Source organism: Sminthopsis crassicaudata, chromosome 3 (assembly GCF_048593235.1).
Source record: "Sminthopsis crassicaudata isolate SCR6 chromosome 3, ASM4859323v1, whole genome shotgun sequence".
NCBI lineage: Eukaryota > Metazoa > Chordata > Mammalia > Dasyuromorphia > Dasyuridae > Sminthopsis > Sminthopsis crassicaudata.
In genome coordinates, this window is record NC_133619.1 from 577,195,068 (window position 1) to 577,211,724 (window position 16,657).

General features: G+C 32.4%; 1 protein-coding gene across 5 annotated transcripts in view; it reads left to right on the forward strand.

Annotated features, from left to right (window-relative positions):
- TRPC4 (transient receptor potential cation channel subfamily C member 4) overlaps positions 1–14,250 on the forward strand; it is a 251,004-nt gene extending 236,754 nt beyond the window's left edge. For all 5 annotated transcript variants that reach the window (XM_074304858.1, XM_074304860.1, XM_074304859.1 and 2 more), the window contains 3 exons: positions 9,995–10,036; positions 10,155–10,244; positions 12,695–14,250. In XM_074304858.1, the coding sequence (XP_074160959.1) occupies positions 9,995–10,036; positions 10,155–10,244; positions 12,695–13,411 (849 nt within the window). In that variant the 3' untranslated portion in view covers positions 13,412–14,250. The remainder of the gene's footprint in view (positions 1–9,994; positions 10,037–10,154; positions 10,245–12,694) is intronic.
- Positions 14,251–16,657: the final 2,407 nt, after the last annotated feature.

The window sequence follows — 16,657 nt, forward strand, 5'->3', positions numbered from 1 at the left end:
GGGAAAAATTCAGGGAAATAATCCTTCAGTTATACGTCTCTATTCTTTGATTCACAGAGTCTTTATGTAGGTTATACACCATTCCTGTGCTCACCTCAAAAATGTTGTCTTCAAGAGATGAAATTATAGACTAGTGTGGATGGAAGGTATTTAAGAGATTGTCGATTTGACTTCAAAAGTTTATGTGTTATTTGGTTGGAGAAAAGATTCTGTATTTCATAAGCTGTATCCTAAATACTCAGCTTGATAATGCTAAGCTTGGTCATTTTTATTGTCATTTCACTAAATTGTAAAAGCAATCCAGTGAAGCAATAGCTAGGTTTTTACTAAATAATATGCAAAAGAATCAAGCTGGAAAATTTTATAACATTTTATAACATCTACCTCCCCATTATATTTTCTTTTCTTTCTTTTCTTTTCTTTTCTTTTCTTTTCTTTTTTTTTCATTGCTTCATTTGAAAATCAGAACATTGCAGGCAGCCTCCCTTGAGAAATGCAGGAAAGAATGAAAAAGCCTAAGGCCTCCATTGGTCCTAAGAACAGCAGTAAACCAAAACTAGAAAGGAAATGGGAAAGAACTACCCTGAAAATTGACTGCAGGGTATCAGCTGCATGAAGTAAGATTGACATTCTATATAGTGGACCTGGAGATAACTGAGATAGAGAGAAAGAGAAAATGTCACAAACTATTCCCTGAAGCCCTTTATCCATAGCTGTGGAGTCCTACCGATTCTGAAGTGACTTAGCACTTTTATCTAAAGCTCTAGGTTATATCACAGCATCACACATTTCTGGGCAGTCTTCTCACCACTGAGAGGTTCCTTTTGGCATTAGTGCTGAAATTTAAATTCCTCTGTTTTCTGCTCCCAGATAATGAGGATAAAGCTACAATAAGTAACTGACATTCATACAGCAATGAGTCCTGACCAGAGTGGGTGTCCCTTCCCTTTAAAAATAAGACTACCAGGACCATTTTGTATACAGTACTTTAATTAACAGGACATCCAGGCAGCTCTTCAAGAAGCATTTATTAAGTGTCAACTTAACCTGTTTTCCTCAGTTTCCTTATCTTAAAATGGGGATAATAATAGTGCTTACCTTTCAGAGTCATTGTGAGGATAAATTAGATAATTTTTGTAAAACACTTAGCATAGTGTCTGGAACATAGAAAATGCTATTAAATAAGTTATTATGATTATTATTAAATACTAAGCTTTGCACTGAGTACACAGTACACGGTGGTATATAATATTTTTTTCTCTCCATCTAAATTCACAGACTTTTTAGCAATATCTGGATTACAGATTATGAAATTTTAATCTAGACTGACCATTCACATTTCCCTATAAATGGCCTTGAACAGGCCCTTCTGTCATGAAGGTGAAGAAAATAGCTTTAACAACCAATGTAAATAATTACAAGGATAGGGGAGAAATCATTTTAAAATGTCATTGCAAATATGACTTTTCATGAGAAGTGAATAAAATCTGCTTTAATATTTAAAGTAATATTTTGAAATGTTAATAAAATGCTCTTAAAATGTGTCTGAAAGTATAACTACTTTTATGATCTCTCCCCCATTTACATTACTCATAAATGGCAGTAAATTACCCATTTCATTATGTTACAATAAAACCATAACTAGGAATTTTTTTCCAAAATAGTTGAAGGGAAGGGGCATTAGCAACAACACAAGGACATTTTGCAACAAAGCTTATTACTTCAGGATAGGAGAATCTAGCCTTTTTCCAACCACTCCTATTCAGACTGGAGATGAAGGTACCATGGTGTGGTGGGGAAAGGAGTATAAAAATGAGAAGTGAGCCAGAGAATCAAAAAATAGAATCTATCTAAAATAAGAGATAAGTTTGAGGAGTCCCAACTCCTGATAGTTGGCACTCTAGGCCTCAGCTTTGGTGGTCTTTTTTTCACTGCCTCCAGGATAGTTAGAAATCCTCTGTAAATCTTTCACTTTTTAAAAGTTTCCTTAAGTCTCACTTAACATATCTTTTTCTTTAGGATATTCTATTTCTTCTGGGTTTTGTTTTTGTTTGTTTGTTTTGTTGTTGCTGCTATTTTAAGAGGCAGTAAAATAGGACAATATGTTTAGCATTGGACTTGAAGCCAGGAAGACCTGAGTTGACATTCAATCTCTGACATTTATTGAATAGTGATCCTGAGCAAGTCAGTAAATCTCTCTCAGCCTCAATTTCCTCATCTGTCAAAATGGTAATAGAACCTACTTTGCAGAGTTGTTGTGAAGCTCAAATGACTCGATGTGTAAAGTATTTTGCAAATATTAAAGTGTTAAATACTAGCTATTATTAGTAGTAGTATGGCTAGAGAGAAACTGCTTATAAAACGGATTATGTTGCTTAATGACTTTAATATAACTATTTGATTAACAATGTTGATTGGTAAATTTTAATATGAGAAGTACCTATTATACTATGCATTTTTAAGAATTCTGTCTTTAAAAAGAGAACTGATTGACCTCTATAGGAACCACCATCAAATATGTCTACTTAATCTAATCCAATTGAGTGGAATGCTCTTTGAATTTAACCAAGCAGTTGTGTTTTGACTAAAGATGAATTGGGATTAGGAAGTAAAGGATATGGACTATATGTTCCAACTGTACTACTTTTTTTTCTTCATTTATTGTATAGTTGAATAATACTGGATTATGAATTTGGATGTTTAGGTTCTTGTTCTGACTTGCTATTAACATGCTATATTTCCTTGAATACATTGTTTCAGCCATATAGAATTCAGACATATAGGATCTACAAAACCAAAGAGATTGAATAATAGAACCTCTAAAGATCCTTCCAACTCCACCATTAAATGGGTCTTTGTCCAAAAAATACATCACTATTAATCCTATACTTCATTCTACATTATAAATAAATATGAATTTATTTCTAAATTAAATTTACCATTTCTACTAAAGGGTATAATTGGGTAGATTTTATTATGTTATTTGTACCTACATATATATATATCTATATTTATATCTATCTATCTATCTATCTATGTGTGTCTGTGTGTATATAGACATATATATGTCTATATATATATATATATAGACATATATATAGACATCATGTGTCTACATGCTTGAAATATATATATGCATACATGCATGTATAAACACACATATAAATATTATACATATGCTAATGTATGCGGATATATGAATACATAGTTTATATATACACATTTATGCATATATACAATATCTATATATAGCATGTGCATATGTACACATGTGTATACATACATATATGTGTGTATACATGCATATCATATAAACATATATGCATTTATATGTAGATAAGATATATGTACTCATATATATGAATGCATGTGTGTATTTGCCTATTTTATCTATATATGTATGCTCATATGTATCCATGTCCACATACACCTATTTATGTGTGTGTTGCTGTCTTCTATATCTATACATGTACATATACACATGCATCTTTTCTTTTCACGGTGTATAAATTCCTTGAAGCCAGAGATGGTTTTTGTATTTCTTTGTATCCTTAGTACTTAGCATAGATCAAATGCCTATCAAATACTTAATTGCGAGAATGTTGTTAAAGAACCTGGTATAAAATTGAAGTTATTTTATTTCTTTAAATTTAAGTTGATTTAGGAAGGATCAAATCGTTTTCCTATTTACACCAAGTACCATGTATATGCTATTACTAATCATTTTGAATTGATTTGGGGTTGTATCATTAAGAGACCAATAACTCCATCTGGTGGCTAATTTTTAAACATTGCATATTCAATTTGATCAAATTGATTCTAATTGTAGATTTTACAAAACTTATCATCTTTAAAATCCTATTTGGGACTCCTTTGAGTTTTAAATATTCTTATAACATTTAAAAATCAACAAATTTCATGAGAAATTGAATGGTGTTCAAAATAATTAGTGGCTTTCACTCATATGCACTTAGCAAGCCAGATCCTGTCCCATCTGTTCCTTAGAATTATACTAATCATACTGAATCACAAATACATTTTTCATGGCCAGTAGAGAATCATATCCAACCATTCCCACTCCAGGGAATAAAATATGTATTTTTGTATACTTAGTCATTAGCTTATTCCTTATTAGAATGTTATTTTACTGCTTTCATGGGACTATTATAGGGAATTAAAAAAAAACTTGGTAAAAATCAAAAATCCTTTGTCTTATTAGGAAAACAAGTGATTGTTGCTTAGTTATAAATGTATAGTCAGAATATCTGGAAGGAGTATTGTTCTGATTTTATTTTTGTAATTGCATTACCAAAATGTCACTTTTTGATTTTTTTCTATAAGTATAGCAATGATAATGGGCTTATCTTAGTCTTTAGGTAGAATTTCCTTCCTATATTATTATAGGTATTACTTAATAACTTTAGAATCTTAAGAAGATATTACGAGTATCTTCATGTTTTAACAGTTAAATTTTTTAAGATAGATCTTTGTTTCCTACTCTTATGAACACTTGGACTTCTTTCTAGCCTCTGGCTTCCCTTTTTGTTTTTGTGAACACAAAAATAATTATTTGCTGCTTTCTCTCCTTTATGATTATTTATCCAATAACGTGTTAGACAAGCAATGCTTATTTCAATTATCTATGGTTCTGACAAGAATTTGCCTCTATTGTAACTATTCCACTGATCAACTAGTCTATTCCTTAGCCAATACCAAATGGTTTTGGTAACTGCTGCTATATAATATAATTTTAGATCTGATATAGCTAGTCCACCTTCATTTGATTTTTTTATTAGTTCCCTTGAAATTCTTAACCTTTTGTTTTTTCATATGAACTTTGTTGTTATTTTTTCTAGGTCATTAAGATAGTTTTTTGGGAGTCTGATTGGTATAGCACTAAATAAATAGATTAGTTTAGGTAGTATTGACATCTTTATTATATTTGCTCACCCTATCCAAGAGCACTTAATATTTTTCCAATTGATTATATCTGACTTTATTTGTGTAGAAAGTGTTTTGTAGTTTTGCTCATATATTCCTGATTTTCCCTTGGCAGATACATTCCTAAATATTTTATATTATCAGTAATTACTTTAAATGAAATTTCTCTTTGTACCTCTGTTGGATTTTGTTAGTGATATATAAGAATGCTGAAGATTTATGTGGGTCTCCTTTGTATCCTGCAAATTTGCTAAAGGTATGGATTATTTCTCATAGCTTTTTAGTAGAATCTCTGGGGTTCTCTAAGTATACCATCAGATCATCTGCAAAGAGGGATAATTTAGTTTCCTCATTACATATTCTAATTCCTTTAATCTCTTTCTCAACTCGTATTGCCAAAGCTAGTATTTCGAATACAATATTAAATAGTAATGGTGATAGTGGGCAACCTTATTTCACTTCTAATCTTATTGGGAATGGTTCCAGTTTATCTCCATTACAGATGATGCTTACTGATGTTGTTAAATAGATGCTACTGATTGTTATAAAGAAAAGTCCATTCATTCCTATACTCTTAAGTGTTTTTAATAGGAATAGATGTTGATTTTATCAAATGCTTTTTCTGCATTTATTGAGATGATCATATGGTTTTTGTTAATTTGGTTATTGATATGGTCAATTATACTTATAGTTTCCCTAATATTGAACCAGCCCTGCATTCCTAGTATAAATCCTACTTGGTCATGGTGTATTATCCTGGGGATGATTCTTTGTAGTCTTTTTGCTAATATCTTATTTAAGATTTTAGCATCAAAATTCATTAGGGAAATTGGTCTATAATTTTCTTTCTTTGTTTTCAACCTGCCTGGTTTAGGTTTCAGTAACATGTCTGTAGGTATCAGTACCATGTCTGTATCATAAAAGGAATTTGATAGGGCTCCTTCATTCCCTATTTTTTCAAATAGTATATGTAGCATTGGGACTAATTGTTCTTTAAAGGTTTAGTAGAATTCACATGTAAATCCATCTGGTCCTGAGGATTTTTTTTTCTTAGGGGGTTGATTAATAACTTGTTCTATTTATTTTTCTGAATGGGACTATTTAAGCACTTTACTTCCTCTGTTAATCTGGAAAGCTTATATTTTTGGAGGTAGTCATCCATTTCACTTAGGTTATCAAATTTATTGGCATAAAGTTGGGCAAAGTAACTCCTTATTATTGCTCTAATTTCCTCTGCACTGGTGAAAAGTTATCCCTTTTCATTTTTAAGACTAATAATTTGGTTTTCCTCTCTCTTTTTTCTAATCAGATTCACCAAAGGTTTATATATTTTATTGTTTTTTTTCCTAAAACCAACTCTTAGTTTTATTTATTAATTCAGTTTTTACTTTAAATATTATTAATTTCTCCTTTTAATTTTAGAATTTCAAATTTAGTATTTGATTGGGGGTTTTTAATTTGGTCTTTTTCTAGCTTTTTAAGTTGCAAGCCCAATTCGTTGATCTTCTCTTTCTCTATTTTATTCAAGTAAACCTCTAAAGATATAAAATTTCCCCTTATTACCACTTTGGCTGCATCCCACAAATTTTGGTATGATGGATGTCTCATCATTGTCATTATCTTGGGTGAAATTATTAATTGTGTCTATAATTTGCTGTTTCACCTAATCATTCTTTTAAGATGAGATTATTTAGTTTCCAATTACTTTTTGGTCTATTTGCACCTAACATTTTGTTGAATGTAGTTTTTATTGCATCATGATCTGAAAAGAAAGCATTTACTATTTCTGCCTTCCTGCATTTTATTTTGAGGTCTTTATGTCCTAATATATATGGTCAATTTTTGTATAGGTTCCATGAACTGCTGAGAAGAAAGTATACTCCTTTCTGTCACCATTCAGTTTTCTCCAAAGATCTATCATACATAATGTTTCTAATATTCTATTTACCTCTTTAATTTCTTTTTATTTGTTGTGTGGTTTGATTTATCTAATTCTGAGAGTGCAAGGTTGAGATCTCCCACTATTATAGTTTTGCTGTCTATTTCTTCTTTCAACTCTCTTAATTTCTCCTTTAGGAAATTAAATGCAATACCACTTGGTGAATATATGTTTAGTATTAATATTGCTTCATTGTCTATGCTACCCTTTAGCAAGATATTTTCTTACCTCTTTTAATTAGATCAATTTCTGCTTTTGCTTGATCTAAGATAAAGATGGTTACCCCTGCTTTTTTGACTTCGTCTGAAGCATAATAGTTTCTGTTCCAGCCTTTTACCTTTACTCTGTATGTATCTTTATGCTTTAAATGTGTTTCCTGTAAACAACATATTTTAGGGTTCTGACTTGTGATCTAGTCTGCTATGTGCCTACACCTTATAGGAGAGTTCATCCCATTCACATGTATGGTTAAAATGACTAATTCTGTATTTCCTGCCACCTTATTATCCCAAGATTATGCCTTTCTATTTCTTGCCCCCTCCTTACCCCTTTCCCAATATTAAACTTAGAGACACTATTTGCCTCACTCAGCTCTTCCTCTTTAGAATCCCTCCCACTCCCTTTGAAACCCTTCCCCTTTCTTGTACCTTTCCCTTATTACTCTTTTCTTTTTCCCTTTTCCTCTCCCCATTTTTAATGAGGTGATAGAAGTTTCTCTGTAAACCAAATATGTCAATTATTTTCTCTTTGAGCCAACTCTGATGAGAGTAAGATTCATACAATATTCCTCCCCCTCTCTAAATTCCCTCAGCTATGATAGGTTCCCTTTGCTTCTTTGTGGGATGTAATTCCCTCTTTTATCTCCCCTTTCCCCTTTTTCTGGCACTATCTCCTTTCCATTTCTACTTCCCTTTTTATATCAGTAAAATCAAATTATACATGTGGACTTTCTGTATATCCATAACAGAAATACAGTTCTCAAGAGTTCTTTTTTACCTTTTTCTGCTTCTCTTGAGTCCTATTGTTGGAAATCAAATTTTTTGTTTAGTTCTGGTTTCTTCCTTAGAAACAAATGGAATTCATCTGTTTCATTAAATGTCCATCTTCTTCCCTGAAAGAAAATGCTCAGCTTAGCTGGCTAGTTTAGTCTTGGCTGCATTCCAAGTTCTTTTGCCTTTTGGAATATCAGATTCCAGGCCCTTTGATCTTTCAATGTGGAAGCAGCTAGACCTTGAGTGATCTTTATTGTGGCTCCTCAGTATTCGAATTTTTTTTCTGGCCACTTGCAATATGTTTTCTTAGTCTGATAGTTCTGAAATTTAGCCACAATATCCTTGGAGTTTAGGGTCTTTTACAGGTGTTCAATGAATTCTTTCAATGCCTATTTTATCTTCTGATTCTATTACATCTGATCAGTTCTCTTTGATGATTTCCTGTAAAATAGTATCTAGGCTCTTTTTTTCATCATAATTTTCACGAAGTCCAATAATCCTCAGATTATCTCTCCTAGATCTATTTTCCAGGTCTGCTGTTTTTCCAACTAGATATTTAACCTTTTTTTTTTTTTTTTTTTTTTTTTTTTGCTTGACTGATTTTTGATGTCTCAATGAATCATTCATGCCTATTTGTTCAGTTCTGATTCTTAATGAGTTAGTTTCCTCATTAGCTTTTGTTTTTACTTCTTTTTGTAAATGTTCAATTGAGTTTTTAAATGAGTTATTTTGCTCTATGGAATTTTTTTCCATTTCACTAATTTTTTATTAACTGAGTTATTTTCTTTTTCCAACTCACAAATCCTACTTTCTTGGGAGTTCTTTATCTTTTCCTATTCACAAATACTATTTTCCTGGGAGTTCTTAACCTTTTCCAACTCACATTTCAGGAAGTTGTTACTCTCTTGCATAGCTTCTTTTTCCTTTCCCCATTTTTCTTTTAACTCTCTTTTAAGATTTTTTATAGTTTCTTCTATGTATGTTGTATGTTGGGGACCAGGTTACATCCCCTTTGTGGTTTTGTCTGAAAATTGTCTGCTATTAGTCTCCTCAGGGTTGAAAACCTTCTCTCTTTCTGTATAGAAGCTAACAATGGTTAGTGTTTGCTTAGCTTTTTTACTCATTTTTTTAAAGCTGTTTGAGTCTGTCTTCAGGGTAAGGAAGTTACCAGCTTCCTCTGCAGAGCAGGGATAGGTATATGGCCAGTAGCTATCCTGCCAATGGACTACAAAGAGGGCTGAACTGCAGAAATGCTCTAGGAAAAACTCTGCACCAGAAGTCACTCTGGCCTATGTAGTACTGGTGGAGCTGTGGAATGGGAAGAGCCCTGCGGTGGGGATTAGCAACTGCCCTGGGGCTAGAGTCTAAGCAGTGAACCTGTTACTACCCCAGGCAAAAGCCTGCTGTGGGTATTAGCAGTTCCCTGTGAAGAGCCCCACATGGCACCAGAATTGTCTCTGCCTGGGGAGCAGTCATGCTGCAGAAATTCTATTGCTCCAGGCCAAGCCCTGCACTGTGCAGATTAGAGGCTGCCCTGGGCTGTGCCCCCATACTGTGCAGATTTGTGACTCCCCCAGGTTTGCACAGCTGGGCTGGGGTCTGTGCTGAGTTACTCACTTCCCATTTTGGGTGAGTATAGCGAGATTCTGCTAGGCTCTGGGTTACTTTTGGGGTATCATCTGGGTACTTTTGTAGCACCTTTGGCTTTAATTTCTCTGCTGGTCTACTGCTTTGCAGCCAAAGCAGAACATCCAATCTGTGATTGAGTCCACCCTGTAAATTTTCCAGACACAGAGACCGCTCCCACCCTGGTTTGCTCTATATGCTAGCCTCTGGTTCTATCCCCTGCTTGTGCTGGTCTGCTCCTGCTGCTCAGGACAAACCTTTTCTGGTGATCTTCCAGATTATCTTCAGCTGGTAAATTGTTGTACTTCCAATCTTCATGAATTTTACCAGTCAAGTGCTATTTTTGAGGCTGAATTTAATAATTAGCAGTGAGGGTATGAGAGAAGCTTAAAAAGTCATGTGTGTCATCTCTGCCATCTTGGCTCCACTTGTTCTTTTATAATTCTTGAAAAATAAACTAAACTGACAAGTAAGCAAATGTCTCTTTCCTTTTCAGAGGCGGACAGCTGATAATTTAAGAAGACATCATCAGTACCAGGTAAATTACTTATTATTTATAATTTTAGGATTTGAAATATTTTATTTTCAGTGTGGAATTAAAAGAGAAACCACAATTGGCTATTTAATATCAGTGCTATTGTTATTAAATATCTTAGGAAGTTATGAGGAACTTGGTGAAGAGATATGTTGCAGCAATGATTAGAGATGCAAAAACTGAAGAAGGCCTTACAGAGGAAAACTTTAAGGTAACCATTTCTATGTTCTTTACTGCAAAAGAATCTGAATTATTTTAGTAACTGGACAAAACACATAATGTCCTAATTTCCATATAATAAAAGCCTGAAACATAGCTAAATCTCTTATGTCTCAGCAGTCTTGAATATATCCATATTTTTAACTGGAAACCTGCCAAAATAACAATAAAGAATAAGTTGCATGCTGGATCTCACTTACTAAAATTTTATTTTACTGCCACTTCTCAGAATGCTTGGGATATTCATAATACAGAGGGCCTCATAAGAGTTTTGATCTGCTTTACTTCAGATAAAACATCAAGAAAAACTTATTTTCCAAAAAAAAAAAATCAACTTTATTCTTTCATTCTTGAAATGTTATTTAATAAACAATTGAGTCTTTTCTTTATATACATACTAAGTGCTTAATAAATATTTGCTGATTGGCTGACATCATACAGCATATTAGCAGAAGAATGTTTTTAGGAATAGTTTTATGGTATATTGAAGAAAGTGGAATTAAGATAAAATGTTTGTATGATCAACAAAATATCTAAAGACTTACTGGCAAAAAGAGTCACTCACACTAAATCCTACTATGGAAAAATGACACATGGGAAGAATTATAAGTGAAAACCTATGAGTCATGAAAAAGGTCTGCTTAACTGCACAGAGAAACTGACATGGGTACTGGGATGTGGAATACATTCAATAGACAGTATGAGCAAGAGCTCATGGGTAGAATTCAGTTTAAAAAATATAAAGGGCAAATTTAAAATTAAAATCAATGTCAATATAACCAACCTGGGGATGAGAAGAATAAAAATTAATATTCATGACAAACTTGCATGGATGGCAGTTAAAACTATATTTTAGCCATGATTTGCTTCTGATAAATGAATGTGATCCCCTACACAAAGCTTGAAAATATTTTGCACAGTAATGAACCTATGAGTGAATATATTAACATTAGCAACAATAAAATTTAAATATCCTATGTATGGAGATAATATGTACAAAGATCTTTCTGGAGAAAAGGGAAGGAAGAAAAAAAAATAGAAGGGCTATTCAATCTTAAGATTCCTTTGTTCCAAGGATCTGACAGACCTTTTCATGGTTTTCCCTCTATGGTAAAGCAACAATTATGTATCTCATTTGCCTTAGCATCATAGATCCACAAATTTTGGAAATGGAAATAATGGAAAATAATCTAATATCTATGTTTTCCAATTGAGAAAACTGAGAAATCAAAAGATAAAATGACTTAACTTATTTTCAGTTTTCATAAGGTCACAGTTACTAGAAAACACAATAGAATTAAGAATCCAGTGCACTTCTAAAACATTACAAAATTGCATGATGCTGTAGGGAATAGAGCTGGGAGTAAAGAAGTCCTAAGTTTGAATTCTGCCTGGGATATTTATTTGCTATCTAATCCTAGGCAAGTCATGTTAACTTCTCAGTCTCACTTTCTTGTCTATAAAATATAAATGGCTATTGTGATGATCAAGTGAGAAAATGTATGTAAAACCTTAAAGATTTGCAAGATTAAAATTTTGTTTGTAACGGTTTTTTTCTGACTTCCCAACCTGTTTCCCCCAACACACCCTCAGGATCAGGTGTTTTATATTTATCTCATTCCCTCAGGGTTCTTCAATACCCTTAAGAAGGTTTGGGGATATCTAGATTTTGCCACTGGCCCATGTTCTCAATGATCCTGTCCTCTCAATTTTGAAAGTACCTGAATTCTGGTCCCATTTAATCATTTAATAATTGAATATTCTCCTACAGAATAATATTTATTTTAGAAATATGAGTAAACATAGAAACACATCTTTCAATAGTTTCAGATTATAGTTCTTATTCACCTGTCACTTCAGTCTCTGAGGAATATATGGGGAATTAGGTTCACAGTTTAGCTCAGTTTTTAAATTGTTCAGACCCACTAAGTTCCAAGTCCAAAGTGCCCTGCTAGTCATATACATAGGAACCCTGGCTTCTTTGGGCTTCCCTTCTGTTCTACATTCAAGATTCAGTCTGGATTCCTGAGTTTTAAAGTATATCAGGATTAAGCTCCTGAAATTCAGTGACTTCATCCCTCATACCTAGAATGAAAAAGAAAAACAAAACAGATTAAAAAAATCTCTTGATGCAGGTCATAAAGGGAGAGAAAGAGTGACTCCTCTCCATAATGTTATCCCTACTGTTTTATTTTTATATAAATATATTTAAATGTTAGTGATGATGATGATGATGATGATAATGATGATGATGATGATGATGATGATGATGATGATGGTGGTTAGGCAGCAGCAGCAAAAATAGAATCTAACTGCCTGACAATAGATATAAACATGCCAATCTCAATTGTGAAATGAACCCAATTATTTCTTATATTTCTTCATGAAAATCCTAAGCTGATTCTACTCCTTCCTTCTTATTTTTCCCTCCAATAATTTTAGGAACTAAAACAAGACATTTCTAGCTTCCGTTTTGAAGTCCTAGGATTGCTGAAAGGAAGCAAACTTGCTTCTTTACGATCCTCAAAAATTATGAAGGAGCCTCCATTAGAAACTGAGGAGAAGAGTGACAGTGAAGGGAGTGACAAGACAAAGAAAAAGAATTTCAGCCTCTTTGACATAACTAGTATGATTCATCCAAGGTCAGCAGCTATTGCTTCAGAAAGACATAATGTGAGCAATGGTGCTGCCCTGATGGTTCACGAAACCCCCAAAGAGAAGCAGAAGAAAGTGAACTTTGTGACTGATGTCAAACACTTTGGACTGTTCCATAAGCGTTCCAAACCACACTCTGCTGAAGCAAACACCAACCAGATATTCTCCGTTTCAGAGGAAGTATCTCGCCAACAGGCTGATGAAGACCTTGGGAAACATTTTCAACTGGAAGCAAGAGGACTGGCTGCTAAAGGTGAACGCAGCATCCCAGGCCTCAATGAACAGTGTATGTTAACAGATTCAAAAAGAAGAAACAGAGAGACTTTGAATTTACATTTCAGTGAGAGCCTTTGCACCTTGGAATCAGAGAAGTTGATGGTAGAGGATACTGTACCTATAATACCAAAAGACCTGCATGACAAGGAAGAGGCCAGTGCTAAAGACTGTGATCTAAAAATCACAGAGACAGTGATACATGAAGATTATGTAACAACAAGATTGTGATACGTGAAGGAGGAAAAGTATACAAATAGATGTGTATATACATTTTTTTGCCTATTGTTTGAGTTGAGATGTTTAAAATCTATATTCTCAAATGATAGCATTTATTTACTGTGTCACATTATCATGAGACATGACTAAGTGGAAGGCAATCAATCACCTTTCTGTTTTGTAGCCTGTTTTTGCTTTCACAATTTGTTTTCCATTTTTTAATAAATTAAAGCATCTTGTAATCTTGTACTGTTGCAATAATATGCAGACACTTTTTAATCTATCATTTTTTCAATTAAAAATACATCTTCTCTCATATGGCAATTGATTCCAACAATACATATTTTTATATGTAAGAATAATGCAGATAACTTAAAATATACTACATTTTAGTTTCTTAAAGATAGTTACTTACTATGACCTTTCCTTCAAATTTTGAAGTTTGAGTTTCAAACGTAAGTTTAAAACTTAGGTTTTCAAATTATTAAGTATAAATATAGACAACTTTAATGCATTTTGTAACCAGTTAGTGGGTTATCATTTAATTTTTAAAAGTAACATTTTATCTCTTGTTTGCTATAATTATTTTTGAAAATAACTACATGGACAAGTATTCACAATTAATTTGCAGAATTCAAATGCAATGTTTCCTTTCAATGAGTAAAAGAAATGTGTGTGCCTTGAGGATATGTTAATGACTATTTCTTTCAAAATATTCAATCAGATAAACAGTTACTAGTCCAAGTATTTTTTTCCTAAAGTAGACCACCTATGTAATATTCAAAGTCTTGTATATGTGACTCATTGTAGACTAGCTGTCCTTAATAAAAATATTTTTCCTGAATGCTAAAGAAGAATGCTGTTCTGTTACAAATATTTTCTGGATTATAAGTAAATTTCTCTGATGCACATAGAAGTTAATAAGGATAATCTTTCATAAAATTTTAATTTTTCAAACACTTACAGTTTTATGGGTTTGTGCCTACCAATACAACATAGAAATCCAGTATTTAAAGTATGTTTAAGTTAATATTTTATGGAAAGTTTAACAACTCTAAAATCTGCTTGCTCAGGATTTCCAGGCCACAATCATTTTATGTAGTGAATTTAGGCACAAGCCAACATTTAAAATTAAGTAGAATTATTGATTCAAAATTAATATTTCAAAATCAAGTAATATTTTCAATTATTGGCAATTTAATTTCAATATTTTAAGAAATTGTTTTAATGTATACTTAAAAGGGATCTGGGGATCAATAGATTCTCTCTGTGTATCTCTCTGTCTCTGTCTTCAGTCTCTGTCTTTATGTCTTTCTGTCTCTATCTGTCTCAGTCTCTGTCTCTCTCTGTATCTCTTTCTCTGTCTCTGACACTCCTCTCTCTGTGTCTGTCTCTCTGTCTTTGTCTCTTTCTCTCATTCTCTGTTCTGTCTCTCTGTTTCTTTCTCTGTTTCTCTTTTTCTTTCACTATATTGCTACACAGTTTGCTTTCAAGGTTGTTTCCTCATTACCAACCTATTATATTTTTATTCAGATACCCTATTACATATTGCACATGGTCATTGACCCATATAATGAATCTGCTTTTCACAGCACAGGTGCTTCCTTCAAGTATAAAAATTACCTACCTTGGATTTGACTCCTTAGGCCAGGCTTGGAAATAGGTTTATCTGAAGATAATTTATAGTCATCACGATTAAGTTGAAAAAGTATTTAAATGACTTGGCCAAGGTCACAAAGTTAGAGTTCAATATACAATATGAACCTAGGCCTTTATCTCAGAGTTATTGTTCTTTCTATTTTACCACAGCAATCAGTATCATTTGTTAACAGTTTCCTGATTTGATATACTTCCCTTTTTGAAAATCAAGAAATCAGCCTTTTTCTAGTAATGTAACATAATTATGTTCTTTTGGAGTCTTTTCAATGATCATCAAAGAAATAGCTCAGCAATCAACCTTTCAATACACTGGAATATAGGTCATCTGAAACTAATTATCTGAAACTAGTCAATTATTTTTTTACATATATCTCTATTTATCTTGGGTTTTAATTCCCTATTAACTATTTCTATTCTTCCCAATAGAAAGAAAATTCTCCTTAATAAAGAAATATTTTAAAAATTAATTAATTCTGTCCTCTCTCTTTTAATTGCTATCATCATACAATCCAGCTGAGAGAGTGCTATTTTTATATCCTTTTGATTTTTATATCCTTAATATGAGCCTAAAAAAACCCTTAAAACAAAATAACATAAAACTCTTCATGATTCAGACTTCTAGTGAGAGCTTTGTGTACATTTGTCAATAGAATATATAAATACTAAAAAAAAAAAAAAAAATGGCAGTAGAAAGAACATTAGATTGGTGTCACCTTTGCCAAAAACTAGTGCATGTAAATATTCCCCAAGGGCAGATTTAGATAATGAATAAGAAAGAAATTGTTCCAGAGGAAACATATAGCTAGACATTGGCAAGAGGAAGAAGGATGTGAATCCTCTGAGAAGTGTCATTCTTCCCAAATAATATAAGTTTATTGATGACAGGAACTGTTTAAATTTTGTTTTTATGTTCTTAGCATGTTCTTATAATATCTTGTGACAGCATGGTTAACTGGAAAAATATGTGTGTATATGTATGTGCATGTGTATATGTTTATAGATATGCATATGTAATTATTATCAAAACACCAAATTTCTGAAATGTAAGACTAATGGAAATTTGTAAGGATGATTATAGGAACAGAATAATTGTGAAATCTTAATATGCTTCTTTCAGAGTTGAATATATCTAAAAGTAAAATAAATAAGAAGGTAAACAGTGGAATTGCTTTTTCAGAAAAAAAAAACATGAATTTAAAGAAATGACTTCTGAATTAAATTATCAAAGAATATATATATATATATGTATGTATATATACATACACTAATGACAAATTTCTGAAATTAGACCCTATATAAAATAGTATAAAAAGAAAAATAAGATAAAAAGCACAAATATGAGTTGAATGAATGAAATATAATTTAACTACTAATCATTTGTCCTAAATACTAGAGAGTGAAGTAGAAAAACAAGGTGATCAATGTTTCCAAAGAGCTCACATTCTATTGTATGGGTAGGGGAATGGAAGATTACGAATATAGCCAGTCTAAGTTTCAAGTCAGGAAGAAGAGTCCAGCAGTCCTTAGGCCTAGCCCAAAGCAATGGTAATATATATATCTATATATATATATATATATATATATGTTTTTAGAATCACT